At 44.9% G+C, this 12,817-nt stretch overlaps 2 protein-coding genes across 3 annotated transcripts; both read left to right on the top strand.

Moving 5' to 3' along the window:
- Positions 1–99: 99 nt before the first annotated feature.
- si:ch211-107p11.3 (GT1 domain-containing protein) lies at positions 100–4,908 on the top strand. Its single transcript, XM_031738021.2, has 7 exons — positions 100–1,310; positions 1,462–1,636; positions 1,742–1,812; positions 2,087–2,260; positions 2,334–2,431; positions 2,513–2,584; positions 2,672–4,908. Exons 1-7 carry the CDS (start codon positions 1,295–1,297, stop codon positions 2,813–2,815), a joined length of 750 nt encoding a protein of 249 aa, XP_031593881.1. The 5' UTR covers positions 100–1,294; the 3' UTR covers positions 2,816–4,908.
- Positions 4,909–5,616: 708 nt separating this feature from the next.
- hps4 (HPS4 biogenesis of lysosomal organelles complex 3 subunit 2) lies at positions 5,617–12,476 on the top strand. 2 transcript variants are annotated; one of them, XM_039621115.1, is made up of 12 exons: positions 5,617–6,009; positions 6,261–6,351; positions 6,548–6,691; positions 6,790–6,897; positions 7,344–7,460; positions 7,729–7,823; positions 7,928–8,000; positions 9,680–9,804; positions 9,910–10,576; positions 10,700–10,826; positions 10,951–10,977; positions 11,153–11,233. In XM_039621115.1, the coding sequence occupies exons 1-11, from the start codon at positions 5,978–5,980 to the stop codon at positions 10,974–10,976; spliced, it is 1,605 nt and encodes a 534-aa protein (XP_039477049.1). In that variant the 5' UTR covers positions 5,617–5,977; the 3' UTR covers position 10,977; positions 11,153–11,233. The 2 variants fall into 2 exon arrangements, with proteins under 2 accessions (XP_039477049.1, XP_031593876.1); XM_031738016.2 differs by lacking the exon at positions 10,951–10,977 and adding an exon at positions 11,575–12,476 and having other exon boundaries at positions 5,618–6,009; positions 11,153–11,264.
- The last annotated feature ends 341 nt before the right edge of the window (positions 12,477–12,817 follow it).

Genomic DNA, 12,817 nt, shown 5'->3' with positions numbered 1-12,817 from the left:
AGAAAATAACTAGAAATACCCAGCTGGGCTGTTGTTTGTTTACCCTGAACATGTCCTTGGCAGTTCTAATGCCCTGCTTTAGGTTTGCTCTGGCGCTGGAATACTGCACCTTGTCCTTTGCCCTGTAGGTGCTGTTACAGACTCTGAGGAGGAGCCGCACGTCACTCATCCTGGCTGGGGAAAACCCGGCAGTATTTTGCGACAATAAAGTTGCCAGTGCAAAAAGTGATATAGAACAGCACAGTCTCAGTATGTTCCTCTACATTCTCACTCTCAAGCAATGACCATTCGGTATCCATGAAACAGTCCTGTCAGAGAGACGGCCTGTACTGGCCAGATTTGAACCTTTTTAGTGAGAGGTTTGGATCTAATTACTAACAGCAGTTTTATTGAAAAGGCATTCTCACAAAGCACAGGAGTTACAGTTTGTAAATAATTATCATTGTTCAATATAAAGCTACTGTCATCAGCTGCCTTAGTCACAACAGGTACCAGAGCATGTTGATTTCATGGTCATGTGAATCACTACACTATGCAGCCATCATCGTTTAATATAGTTTTTTTCCTTTAGATCATACACAAAATCTTAATAGACCGTGTTCATAGCAGACACTGAGAAGTCCTAATAGAAGAGCTGACAGTAACTAGTGTTCTCCTTTCCCCAGTAAAAGCTTTGTGATGTCCTGCTGAGGGAGTGGCTCCAACACCTGCGCTGAAGCAGCTCTTGTGTATTGTTCACACCTGTCTTCCTCTGTTACACAGAACAGAAAAAAACCTTTTCTTTGTCTCACTCAGTAAAATCTGGGTCAGGCTTGTGTTCAGCCTGTGGCTACGCCCCCCCACCCAAAACCCCACATTACTCCTACGTTTGCTACAGGTCACCAGTGTCTATAAATCGGTTCTGTAAGCTTGTCCCGACCCAACAACCATCAACGTTATCAGTGATGATGCGATGATTCGCGCACGTGACTCGCTCTTTGTTACAGACTCCACCTCTTTCACGTGAACGCGCTTTAAGCCGAATTAGAAAATCCAGGGTTAACAAAGCTCGCTGATAGACAGCTCAATGACACCGTTTACCTTTGCCTGCTTCCGGTTTTTTCGAGGCTAACTGATGATGGGACTCGTGCCGTAACTAACCGTGGCATCGATCAAGCTCGGCTTTACTCCGTCTCGCGACCGCGGGTTACGATTTGATTACTAAATCTAGCATTGAAACATCTCGGATAACTGCGCGCCCCCGCTCCTCCACGAAAGGAAGATCAGTCGCACGCAGAAACCCGGATCGAAATCCATGAACGCAGACGGAGGTGAGGAGACTTTGTGCAAGACCACATCACATCACATAAACAGTAACAAAACCCCCCAAAAAACAATCAAAACCAACAACAATCCTCACGTGGTTTTTGACTCTCATTCATGTACATTTATAGTTCAATTTCTGTGTTATTTTAAAAACAGATTTTCAGATAATGAGGAAACAGGAGAGGGCGCATTTCTTCAGCTCTAAAGAGCAGGAGCTCATCCTGAAGTTGTATGAAGAGGAGAGAGAGATACTGACAGCTAAATCCAACACCACCAGTGCCTCTAAACTCAGAGAGGAAGCCTGGCAGAGAATTGCTGATAAAATAAACGCGTAAGAACACTTATTCACTCGTGTGAGTGACCTATATTCAAATTATTGAATATAGACCCCTGTAGTCTGTGCTGACACATCATCTTTATTTTTCCTGCTTCACAGGGTCTCGGACAGTGGCTACAAAAGGACATGGCAGCAAGTGAAAGTCAAACACAAGAACATTGTGCAAACAGGTGCAAACACTTTGTCTTAGTTTTGATCTCACTGAGTCAGCAGTTGCTTTGTAAAAGAGGTTTTTCTTTGTGGTTTTCTGCAAATCATTAAGTCTAAATGAATGAGTTTATGATCTTTGAGCTTATGAACTCTCCGCATCATTAAAATGCTTTATGCACATACATGCACCAGCATGACGGAGCTGTATAACATTCAATGTTTCTCTTCCTGCACTGGCTCAGAGTCAGTGAAGTCCAGGTGAGTTACGTACCTGTCAAATCTGTCCCTGTGCAGCAAAAAGGAAAAGGGTTGCAATGATGAGAAACGAGGGCGGCTCGGCGACCCCGTCTCTGAACTCTGGTGAGGACGACGTGCTGCATCACAAAGACAACGGGCTGAGGGTGGAGGTTCTCCCCGGAGGCGCCTGTATTGACCCGGCAGCTGTGTCTGACAGCTCTTTCATGAGCGGTAGGTGAAATTCACAAGCATCCCTGCAAAAGTTTCCACGTTGGCTTATTTAAATGTTGCTTCGATGCTGCAGTGTCGGGCCACCCTGTCCTCCTGCTGCCCGTAACAAAGACTGAACCAGAGAGCCTCAGCAGCGACGAAACGGACGTTAGTGACACTCAGTTTGAGGGGGTGAGTACTGCTGCACGTGCATCTCCTGGAGCTTTTGCCTGTGAGTACTTGGCATGAGGACTGGATTGCTCTTTTTAACAGGACGTTCATGGCAGCAGCTTGCAGGAGGGCGCCAACGCAGCTGGCGCTACAGTTAGTGGCAGAAGCAGAGAGGTGAGGTGCATTTGTCACAGCTGTCCTGTGCTAATGAGAAGAACCAAATGCAACAAGAGCGCATGTTTTGTGTAATCTGATTCACAGAAGCAGACAGAAGACCTCAGGTCTCTCTACTGCTCCTACCTCAAGAAGGAGATTGAGAACCGGGACCAAGAGATGGCTTACAGAGCACTTAAAATGAGGAAGCTGGAGAAAGAAATCTTATTACTTGACAAGCAGCTGATGTGATTACAAGGAAAAAACAAAAGTACTTTTATGCTTTTATGTGGAAAAACAAGAATTTGTTGAAATGACATGTTGCCTTTTACCCCGACACACTCACAGAGGTGTGTTTAGGTTGTAGTTGGCTGCAGCTGTAGGCAGCATGATCTCTTACATGCTGGTCAAGGTTGTAATGATACGTGTCAGTACCCTTTTTTTTGCAATATTGCATCACACAACTTATGCAACGGTGCTGATGCTGCCGTACACCGATTCTCAGACCACGAGAGTGTTTAAAGTGCACTGATGGAAGGCAGCATGGCTGCTTGAGGGTTCACAGTAGCATGTAAGTGGAGCCTGTGAAAGCACCATGTTCACTGTACTCTACCACAGCAGGTTCAAATGAACGAATGCAACAACAGATGGCTTTAATGTCAGAAGAGATTTTCAGGACCTTTTATATGTATTTGTGACAACTGGTCCAAATCTTATGCTTAAAATTTTAAATTGAAATTCTCAAGCTCCTTGGAAAACGTCCTGAGGTCCAGGAAAGATGTGACAGAGAGTTCTTGCTGATCCACTTTTATTAACCTTTCTCTGAAGTCACATTAATGGATGCCGTTGCTAAGCAGATGCAGCTAACGCAGTCGGTGTTCCACCAGAACCCTCGCTCTGTTTTGATGATTTTATTCCGGCCAGTCGTGGTTATTTATAGAGCCACTTCATTAAACCACAAAGTGTCTAACACAAGGAGACATCTTCATGACATGACAGATTTGTAACAGCTCATCATTTTCTTGCGGTTGCCTAAACGAAGCTCACAGCGCGGGAGATTATGTGATGATGTCATTTCTCAGTCATGTTGGTTTTTTAATACAGGATGCTCCAGCCTATCCTCTGCTAAAGGATAGGAAGCATCTGAGCATCTTTAGTGTCCAAGGAATTTCACCAGCTCTTATTATGGCTGCCATGCAGATACATCTGAGTCACTTTGCTCAGTTGGAAACCTTCTAAAGCAAAGCTGACTCTTTGTTTTCAATCACCAGCACGCAGAAAATTGGTGCTAACTGTTCTGTCACTGCTGGAGGCCTCCTAATAAACAGGCCGCTGGGTCACGTGATTTTCAAACGCATAAACTTTGCAGTTTATAAGAATCGTTGTCTGCTCTCTCTCTCTATGAACAGCTCTAACTCTCTGACATTTATCTCCAAAGAGTGATGTAAAAATCATGAGGTTAAGAGTAGAAAAAACTGAACTGTTAATCATTATGTTGATTAAATATGAATTTTGGTAAAAGTGTGGCTGCTTAGTGTAACTATTACTACTTCATATCATCGCTGTTGAGTCCGGTGTGCCGGAGAATGGGTTGTGGAGACTTTTCTACAGAGACAGGTGTGTCCTTGGACTCCCACAGTGCACTGCGCGATTGTTTGTGGGTCCAGAGTTCGCCGTTAGGCGTGGACATTGTCCAGCAGCTGCACGTCCTCAGGAGGCTTGGACACTAAATCGAAATGTCTGGGCTGGACTGAGAGTGAAAACAGCGCTTCCTGGCCAAAAATATTAAACTCGAGTCCATCCTTGTGAACAGCTGCATGCTTGAACGTCTCCCTCTCTCACCTGATAAGCAGCTCAGTCCAGTTGCATCGCGCTTTCCTGCAGTCATGGGCTGGCGAGCGGTGCGCGTTCACGGCCCACGAATGGAAGCCATCCTTAATCGAGAGCAGAGAAATGGATGTGCGATGGTTATGCGGAGGAAAATGTGAAGTCAAATCGGCAGGAAGGTGTAGAGCGTTTCAAAAATTTTCCGATCCAGTCCCAGTGGAAGCACGCGTGATGCTGGGAGGGGCTCGTTACAAATGCGTTGTTATTGCGCAGTTTTAAATCCACGCTCGACCTTTAACACCGTGCGTGAGAGTGGAGCTGCTGGAGGTCACCGTTCCTGCCAAAAGCCTCTGGCACTCCCTTTCCCAGGATGAAGAGCACGCGGGCATTTCACATGTTTCCAGGCTTATGATCGGTTGTTGTCGAAGTCTTATGGAGCAATACACAGAAACGGTCCATGTAATGCGCCACCGGTTTGATTAAAAAATAAAATACAATAAAAACAAAACAAAACATTAGTTTGGTGTGGATGTGATTTCTTCCTCTTTTTTTAAAGTTCTGCCTAAAGCATCCGTTTCCACGTAAATTAAAGAGTAATTTAAACAGTTGTAAATGACTTATTGGGCTATAATAAGTCGAAAATACCTCAAACATAACTCTCATGAATGATATCAAGTCATTCCGAGGCAGAAAGAACATCCCTGTCACAAAGTAGAAGCTGCAATCAAGTTTTGGTAAAGGGACTATTTAGGGACATTTTAAAAAATGTCTCTTTGAAGAGAGATCTGGCCAACATGGAAACCAATATCACATTTCTATAAAGATGTTTTAAGTGTCAAAAAAGGACTGGACTGACTGTAAACATGGAGTAGGAACAACCAGGCTTGCAACACTGATCATTTCTTGATTTTAGCCCTTCATAAATCCTGTTGATTACCAATAAAAAAAAAAATGGCTTAAAATAGACAAATTTGACTGTGGCAGGATTCATACATTCAAGGATGTTTGAGAAGCACGTTGTCTGAAAACGCCATGATAGTTTTACAAAACAAACAAACAAAATAAGAAGAAGGTGAAACTTTCCACAAAAATTTCACGTAAAAGCACCGACACTGGGATCATAATCAATGTGACAATAAGAGGCAATCCGCCAACCAGCAGTGAGTGATCCTCACACACTCTCGTCTTCACGTTTCTACTAATGTGAAGCGTAATGGCGCACTAGTTTGTCCCTGTGCGCTCGCCGTCCTTTCACATGATTTCCACTGCGTGTGACTGTCCTGCATTCCTCAAGTGGCGATATTTTCTCTGTGTGGAAGTGATTAAACCTTACGGCGAGCGAAACGTAAACATGGCGTGAAAACACGCTCCGTGGCCGTGTTTTGAGTGATCTGCGGCAAACAGCGGACCGTCTGCGGTGTGAGAGGCGATTACTAAGATCAGAATTCGCGGATAACACATCAGTTCCACTTTTTGTGTTTTTGTAGTTGTGTGTGTGTGTCTGTCAGAGTGCATCTTCAGCCTGCTCAAGCGGATGGATACAAGATAGCCGATGACTGAGGGGCTTCTGGGAGCTTCGCGTCGGTCATGGCTGAGCTTCTGCAGCCAGATTCAAGAATGTAAGATCCGCTGAGAGCCACTTTTACTACAGACAACAGCTACAGCATGCAGGGTGGACCATAAACATACACGGCTTTGCTACTGATAGTGAGCTACTACATTATTATAGCAAACCAAACACATATGTTTATGCACAAAGTTAATTAGATGCTTGCTTCCAGCACAGTATTACTGATTGAAATGTGGCTTTTCTTGCTTCTTTATTTCTTAAATGACACATTTAGCCACTCATGTGTGCTTAATTCTGCAGGTGTAACTATTTCTTCCTATATGATGGATCCAAGGTCAGAGGAGAGGCTGATCCTACAAGAGATGGGATCTGCTACTTCTTCCCTGAAGAGGTCTGGCTGACACAAAGTGCTGCAAGCTGCACGTCTAGTGTGTGTATGACTGTGTGTGTGTGACTGTGTGTGTGTGTGTGTGTGTGGGAGGGAGTGTGTCGAAGATGATAACAATCTCCCAGCACTTGTATTTGTGTGCTTATGTTCTTAGCTTGATTTCAGAGAAGTCTGTGAAAGCATCATGTGTCTCTGTCAGACCCCTCTAGACAAACAGGAGCTGCTGTGTGGGCAGCTCGCCGGCGTGGGCCGCTGCGTCTCCGAGCTCTCCTCCTCTCCAACACGCACGCTCAGGCTGCGGCGCAACAAGTTCGCCATCCGCATGAAAGACGACTTCTTCTGGGTGAGTGGGGCTCTACTGGTGGCCCAGCAGCAACCTCTTGTGATATTTCAGGCTTCACCAATGGTTATTCTGGGGATGTGTTTTCTTTTCTCCCCCAGGCGCTGGGCTGCTCGGTGGATGTCCCTACTGTCAGCGTCTCTGAGTTCCTGGACCAGCTGATTGACCTCTTCTGTTTCTACAACGGCCCTGTCCGCCGGAGCTATCAGGTGCAGCTGCACAAATACTTCTGCTTTGTTCTACGTAGGTTTAAGAAACATTTACATCAGCCGTCACAAAAAGATCAAGATATCTGACAGCACAACCAGTGACAAGTTAAAGGGGAAAAAAGCTGCATTTTTGACCCATGTTTGTGGCTTTCAGCGACACTGTGGGGCTTTTTATTGAAATGGTTTTGGGTGGACTTAGTGTGAAGGGTCAGTGCAAACCTTCATCTCTGGTCTCTTATCTGAGCTTCATCCGTAGCACTCAGTATGACAACAAGGTGAATCACACGCTGTGGCAGGCATGCGATCTGGGTCCATGTGAGACATTTCGGGCCATGCCGTTAAACAGTGCTCTGCCACCTTTATGCTTGAATTTCCTTTAATTTGCCACCTGTCTGAATAAAATCCCCAAATGCTCATTGTCATCGAGTTTGACCTTTGCTTTGCAGCTCAACAGTCAGGAAACCCTGGCAGCCAGGTGGGCAAGGTACCTCTCTCACCTGCAGTCAGGATCCTCAGAGCTTAGTCACATCTTCAGCTGCTTGAGGACCATTGACTCAACTAACGTAAGTACTGTTAGTAGCCTGCCGCCACTCAGAAGGCAGAATATGTCACAATGTCCTGTGGTGTTGAGTAAGACCTCAGCATGGCTCGACAAACCATCAGCGGTTCATTTCTGCTTATTTAGTGTACCTGCAGGATACATGTAAACAATACGGTGGGCACACGCTGGAGATTTGCTCAGTAGATGATAACATAAAAGCAAAATTATTTTTTTTATTGTTTATTTCTGCATGAGCTGCAGGTAACATTTCATCGGATTCATTTCCTCAGGTTGACCCCCTTCTCCTGCTCAAAGCGGCCCTCATTCTTCAGGCCTGTCAGCGCTGCCCTCTAGTGTTAGCCGGCTGTATTCTGTTCAGAGGAAGGTGAGCGCGCGTTTGAAGAGAACGGCCACGAGTTCTTCTTTTAAATGTCAGCTTCTGAAATCAGATTTTTTTTTTAATGTATTTTTTTGTGATCTGCTTCAAAGAGTTGTCAGCACACAGATGTCTCCAGGGCTCACAATGAAGGTCATGGTTCACGAGAGTGAAACATACACCAAGGTAGGACTTCAGCATTTGTCCAGAGGTTTCCTAAACTTTTTTTCCTTTTTCTTCAGATCAGCAGTAGTAAAATCGTAGATATAATGAAAAAGTTAAAGTAAGTAAATCAGCCTGAAAAGACGAGACGCACCAGGCCCCCCCCATTCACACGCATACATACACATAATTAGCATATGGGATGGAAGCTCAAGGGTACTTTAACACTCATTTAAGAGTGACTTAAAGGATTGATGCCACCAGGTCCCTCCGCTGTGAGGACACCATGCTTGATTGATGCACTGTGCAGTTAGTGTTTTGTGACAAATTTCTTTACAAGCTGCAAAAGCCGTACTTCAATAGAAGTCAGAAAATAACTTATTCTTCATCCAGGGTCACTCTCTTTGATGTGATAGGTCTATAAACGCATAATAATTCCACATGTCTCCACTGACTCTATGTTTTTATTTCTCTAAGACGCAGGCGATCTTTAATAATGTCTAAAATGTAACAAAAAAATACAGCATAACTTTGGCCTGCTGCTAAAGTACAGAACGTCACTTGTGGACGGGCTATAAACAATCAAAAAATTGTTTAGGTTTGAAACTGCAGCTTGTATATATTGTAAAAATGAATGAATATTAAGTGTTGGCATATTTTCAGCCTGATGAAAACTTGGTGTATCTCAACATGGTGTACAGTGTGTCCTGTTAATCTATAACAGATGAATAGATTCTGAAAGTAACGTACTTAAGAAATAGGGGAGAAAAATCCATTAATAATGAAGGGAAATGGGGAGAAAGGTAGTAGCAGATTTTATGGAGTGATGAATCCAAATCTCCAAATGTAAAAGTTTCAGAGACACTCCGAGTGTCTGTGACCATCTATAAAACACGGCGGAGGCTCTGTCATGGTTTGGAACTGCGTTTCCACCAGTCTTGTTTGAGATCTTGTCAAAATGAATGGAATTATGAACCCAGTAGAGCTCCATCATTTTGATCTAACTGTGCCAAAAAGTATGTTATCGGAAGCAGCTTCATTTTTCAGCATGATGATGATCCCAAACACACAGTCAGTGCACTAAACCTGGATAGAAAAGACACAGTGGAACACCATCAGTCATGGACTGACCACTCCAGAGACTGGACATCAACATTATTGAAGCAGTGTTTTGACAGAAAGACAGACAAAACAGAAGGCAATGTCCTTGAAGAAGCCTGGTGAACTATTCCTGAAGACTATTTAAAGAAAAGTATAAGAAAGCTCGTCTAAGAGAGTTCAGGCTGTGTTGAAGAATAAAGAATAAAACCTAAAAATGACAGAAAGCAGAAAAACTGGAGTAAGCCTTGACAACTAATCTCAGCACACGCAGTGATTCATCCTGTATGCTACCACTGTGACCCCGGGGTAGCTCAGCTATAAGCAGGTAATGCAAAGACGCATGCAGAATTGCAGTGTGGTGCCAGGTGTTCTCACAATCTAGCAAACCTGTTAGATCCCCTAGGAGGATGTGGGCTGGTGGATAATTAAAGTGGGCTGATGATGCAGCTTTCTCTCTCAGAGGTTCTCAGAAAGCTTTTATTGTCATTGTGCAGAAAGACACTGAAATAAGGAGTGCTGCTGCTCCTGGTTGTTGCATTTAAGTGTTGCTGCTGTATAACAGGCAGCAAAATAATAATAATAATAATTTTTTTCTTGTGTAGGCTCAGAGGCCCAATGGAACAAGTGCATCAAGCTCATTTAGCGGCACTGTCAGCTCTACAACTGTGTTCCTGACCACGCCTGAACTCCAGGACCTGCAGTCTGCTCCCGTCGACAAAGGTTTCAGGTGGTTTCTCCTTATTTATTTTACAGATGATATTTAGTGAAGCCTATTTCAACAAGCTGCTTGAGTCCCATTCTTACACAGTTCTGACTTTCTAAAACCTTCCAGCTGTCCTACCACGCCACAACGAGACGGTCCCTCAAAGAAGACCCGCCTGTCAAGGACTTTATCCGACACTCCTTCTACTGAGTCACAAGTGTCAAATCCAAGTTCCTCCCAGCCTCCTCAGAAGGCGTCCCTCAGCCCTCGTTTGTCAGACTTGGATGTGTTCAGCCCGGCTCCGTCCCACAGCGCTGCCAATTCCCTCAACCCATCTCCACAGTCGCTCAGGCCTTCTCTCTCAAATGGAGAACACTCTGTTGAAGATGAGATGGAAGAGAGCCGCTCCCGCAACAGCACAGGTGGTCGCAGCCAGATTCACAGTGATGGAGACGGCTCCGTGTTTGAAGAAGACTCCCATCTAAATGGAGGAGAAGGGGAGGGAGCTTTTGGGGGGGTGTTTGACTTCCAAGCAGTCGAGTCTGGAAATGAGCAGCCGCACGATGATAAGGTGGTGGAGCAAGACAGCAGTGTCTCCTGTGGGAGTGTTTCAGGCCACAGCGCAGGGAAGAGCGATCCTCCTCCTCTTCTTCCTCCTCCTCAAGGTCTCTCTGACGCCTCAGAGGAGAATGCGCTGATCCCCATGACGTTGTACATGCACAGAGTGAAGGGCTTGGTGCTGGCTCTGCTGGTGGAGCCTCACTTCATGAGTGACGCCACTTCTATGGAGGAAGTGGTGAGGGCTGTGTTTTGTTTTTTTTTCCCTCTGCAAACTGCAGCTTAATTTAAATTCAAGCAAACGAGTGCGTTGTTTTTGCCTTTGTCATGCTGATACGTGGCATTGTCGCTCTGTCTCCAGTATCACAGCAGCCTGGCTTCACTCAATGGACTGGAGGCCCATCTGAGGACCATCTCTCCGGGTGCCCCGGGAGGTCCGGGGCCCTACACCTTTGCCCATTTCGACTGCGTTCAGAGCACGCTCACAAGTAATAACTGCCCCTAAAATATCTAATCAGCTGTCTCCCTGCGTTAAATACTCGGCACTCCCTACGCTTGTCTTTTCAACCTTTTTTTCAAATCTGATATTTCCAAACATTCTGTCTCTTCCAGTTTTCCAACTTTCACTTTTCTGCTGAAGTGAGTATAAGTGCCGGCATCTCTACCCAGGTTAATGGGGCTGGGAGGGGGGAGGGTTGGTAGATTGTCTTTGCATGAGCTAACTGCTAATTTCAAGGACTGTGATCAGCATTCCTTTGAGCTGCAGGCATGCCTGTCCAGGTTAATGTGCCTCTGTTATTGTGTGTCTCTGCAGCCAACCTGTCTGGCCGGTCAGGGGGAGCCTGGGATCAACCCTTTGTCAGAGCCACATCACTTCTTCACTCGCATTTCTGTAACACTGAGACTCTGCAGGAGGCTATTATCAGGTCAGCATGGCAATGATGCAGTAGCTGTTGGGGTGAGAGGGTGGAGGGGGCAGGGGGATTTCTTCTTCTTCTTCTTCTTCTACTCAAGTAAAGATTAGAAGGGAGGGGGGTGTATTTCACAGTTTATCATGTCCATCCCTCTGAACCTAAATCTTCCCTTACCTAGCGTGGATCTCGCTCAGACAGCTGATATATACTGGCAAAGAAACCACACTGTTTGCCTTCTTTAGTGTGTTTGTTTGTCACGCTTCGTTGCGTGCCGCCCCTCCGCAGGCTTGAAATTTAAATCTGCGTGACATTATGTCGGCAGGAGTGCCAGCACAGCTGTGTATGGAACCCGCAGCGTGGCCCAGGAGACTTACTTCCAGCAGAACGGCGGCTCGCTGAGGAACTCGGGCATCCCAAACCACCAGGACAGCGCTTTCTCGCTACCCAGCAAGGCCCGGCACAGACTGCTGAAACACGGGGTTAACCTGCTGTGACAGGGCAGCATCGGGTCGCTCGTTCAGGAGGAAATGAATTTTACTAGGAGAAGAACTGCCCTGTAAGTAACATTAAAAAAAATAAAATAAGAAAAAAGCTCTGCTGTAGGAAATTTTACAACAGGATTAAATCTTCTTTGCAGCCCTCCAGCTGTGGTTTACTTGTTCCCACGACATGCTGTACATTACCATACACTGTGACACTGTGCTGTAAAACCCTAGTGGATCTCATATTCACAGCAGAACTGTTTTTTTTTTTTTTTATTTATATTGTAACTATAAATTTGCTATGACAGTGGATGCTTGTTAAAGCTTAGGTAAAGTAGGTTATGTTTACTTCCTTGCTTATTTGAGTCCAATTTTATTTGTTATATTTAAACAAAAAAAAGAAAAGAAAAAAAGCTCAGCCTGTGTAACTGTCTGCAGCAGATGTTCCTGTTGCTTGCACTCATGCATTTAGACTGAAGCCAGAATCGTTATCCTCTCCCACATTTGACAAGAGAGACATGCATGTTCGCTGCTCCTGTGTTGGCTTATTTCTTCTATTTCTCTAGAAATTTTAAAACATTTTATAATCATTTCTATTTCAGTAATCAAAAAGTGTTTTTTTAAATATTTGTTTATCAGGAGTATAATTTGTATTTACTGCTGCCATTTACACAAACTGTGTGTATTTGAAGGTTTTCTGAGAGGAGGTTTGCTGTGTGTTTTAAAATAAAATGAATATGTGATCCGCTCTGAGTTGGCCTCTTATGAGCTACTTTTCTCATGACTTGTTGAACACAGCGGCGGTTGCCTGATCTTCTTATGACTTCAGTGTGGGGCCGATTTTTTTTTCTGCCTCATGGTTAATGCCTTCGCTCAAACGACCACGAACAGGTGCGTGCAAAGCGGTCTGGAATGCCAAACGCATGCCTGTAAGATGTTCATACTTATGCTCTCTAAGAATATCCTCCCCTATACGTGTTCTGGGTAAGGTCGTTCTCGACCATCCAGCTATAGAGTAATTAGGGCAATTAGCTAAGTAGCTGAATGTGAATGGGCTTGCTCGGCGCTCTGGGGGCGCCTCAT

Source organism: Oreochromis aureus, linkage group 12 (genome assembly GCF_013358895.1).
Source record: "Oreochromis aureus strain Israel breed Guangdong linkage group 12, ZZ_aureus, whole genome shotgun sequence".
In the NCBI taxonomy this organism is placed as follows: Eukaryota; Metazoa; Chordata; class Actinopteri; order Cichliformes; family Cichlidae; genus Oreochromis; species Oreochromis aureus.
Note: the sequence above shows the minus strand (reverse complement) of the source record. Positions and strands in the feature narration are given on the sequence as shown.

Bases quoted from the DNA above. Each gene is read 5' to 3' on its own strand.
- si:ch211-107p11.3 (XM_031738021.2), top strand. The intron at 1,637-1,741 runs GTAAGAACACTT...CCTGCTTCACAG, and splicing joins ATTGCTGATAAAATAAACGC to GGTCTCGGACAGTGGCTACA. The intron at 2,585-2,671 runs GTGAGGTGCATT...TCTGATTCACAG, and splicing joins TTAGTGGCAGAAGCAGAGAG to AAGCAGACAGAAGACCTCAG.
- hps4 (XM_031738016.2), top strand. From the start codon at position 5,978: ATGGCTGAGCTTCTGCAGCCAGATTCAAGAAT. The intron at 6,692-6,789 runs GTGAGTGGGGCT...TTTCTCCCCCAG, and splicing joins TGAAAGACGACTTCTTCTGG to GCGCTGGGCTGCTCGGTGGA. The intron at 6,898-7,343 runs GTGCAGCTGCAC...TTTGCTTTGCAG, and splicing joins CTGTCCGCCGGAGCTATCAG to CTCAACAGTCAGGAAACCCT.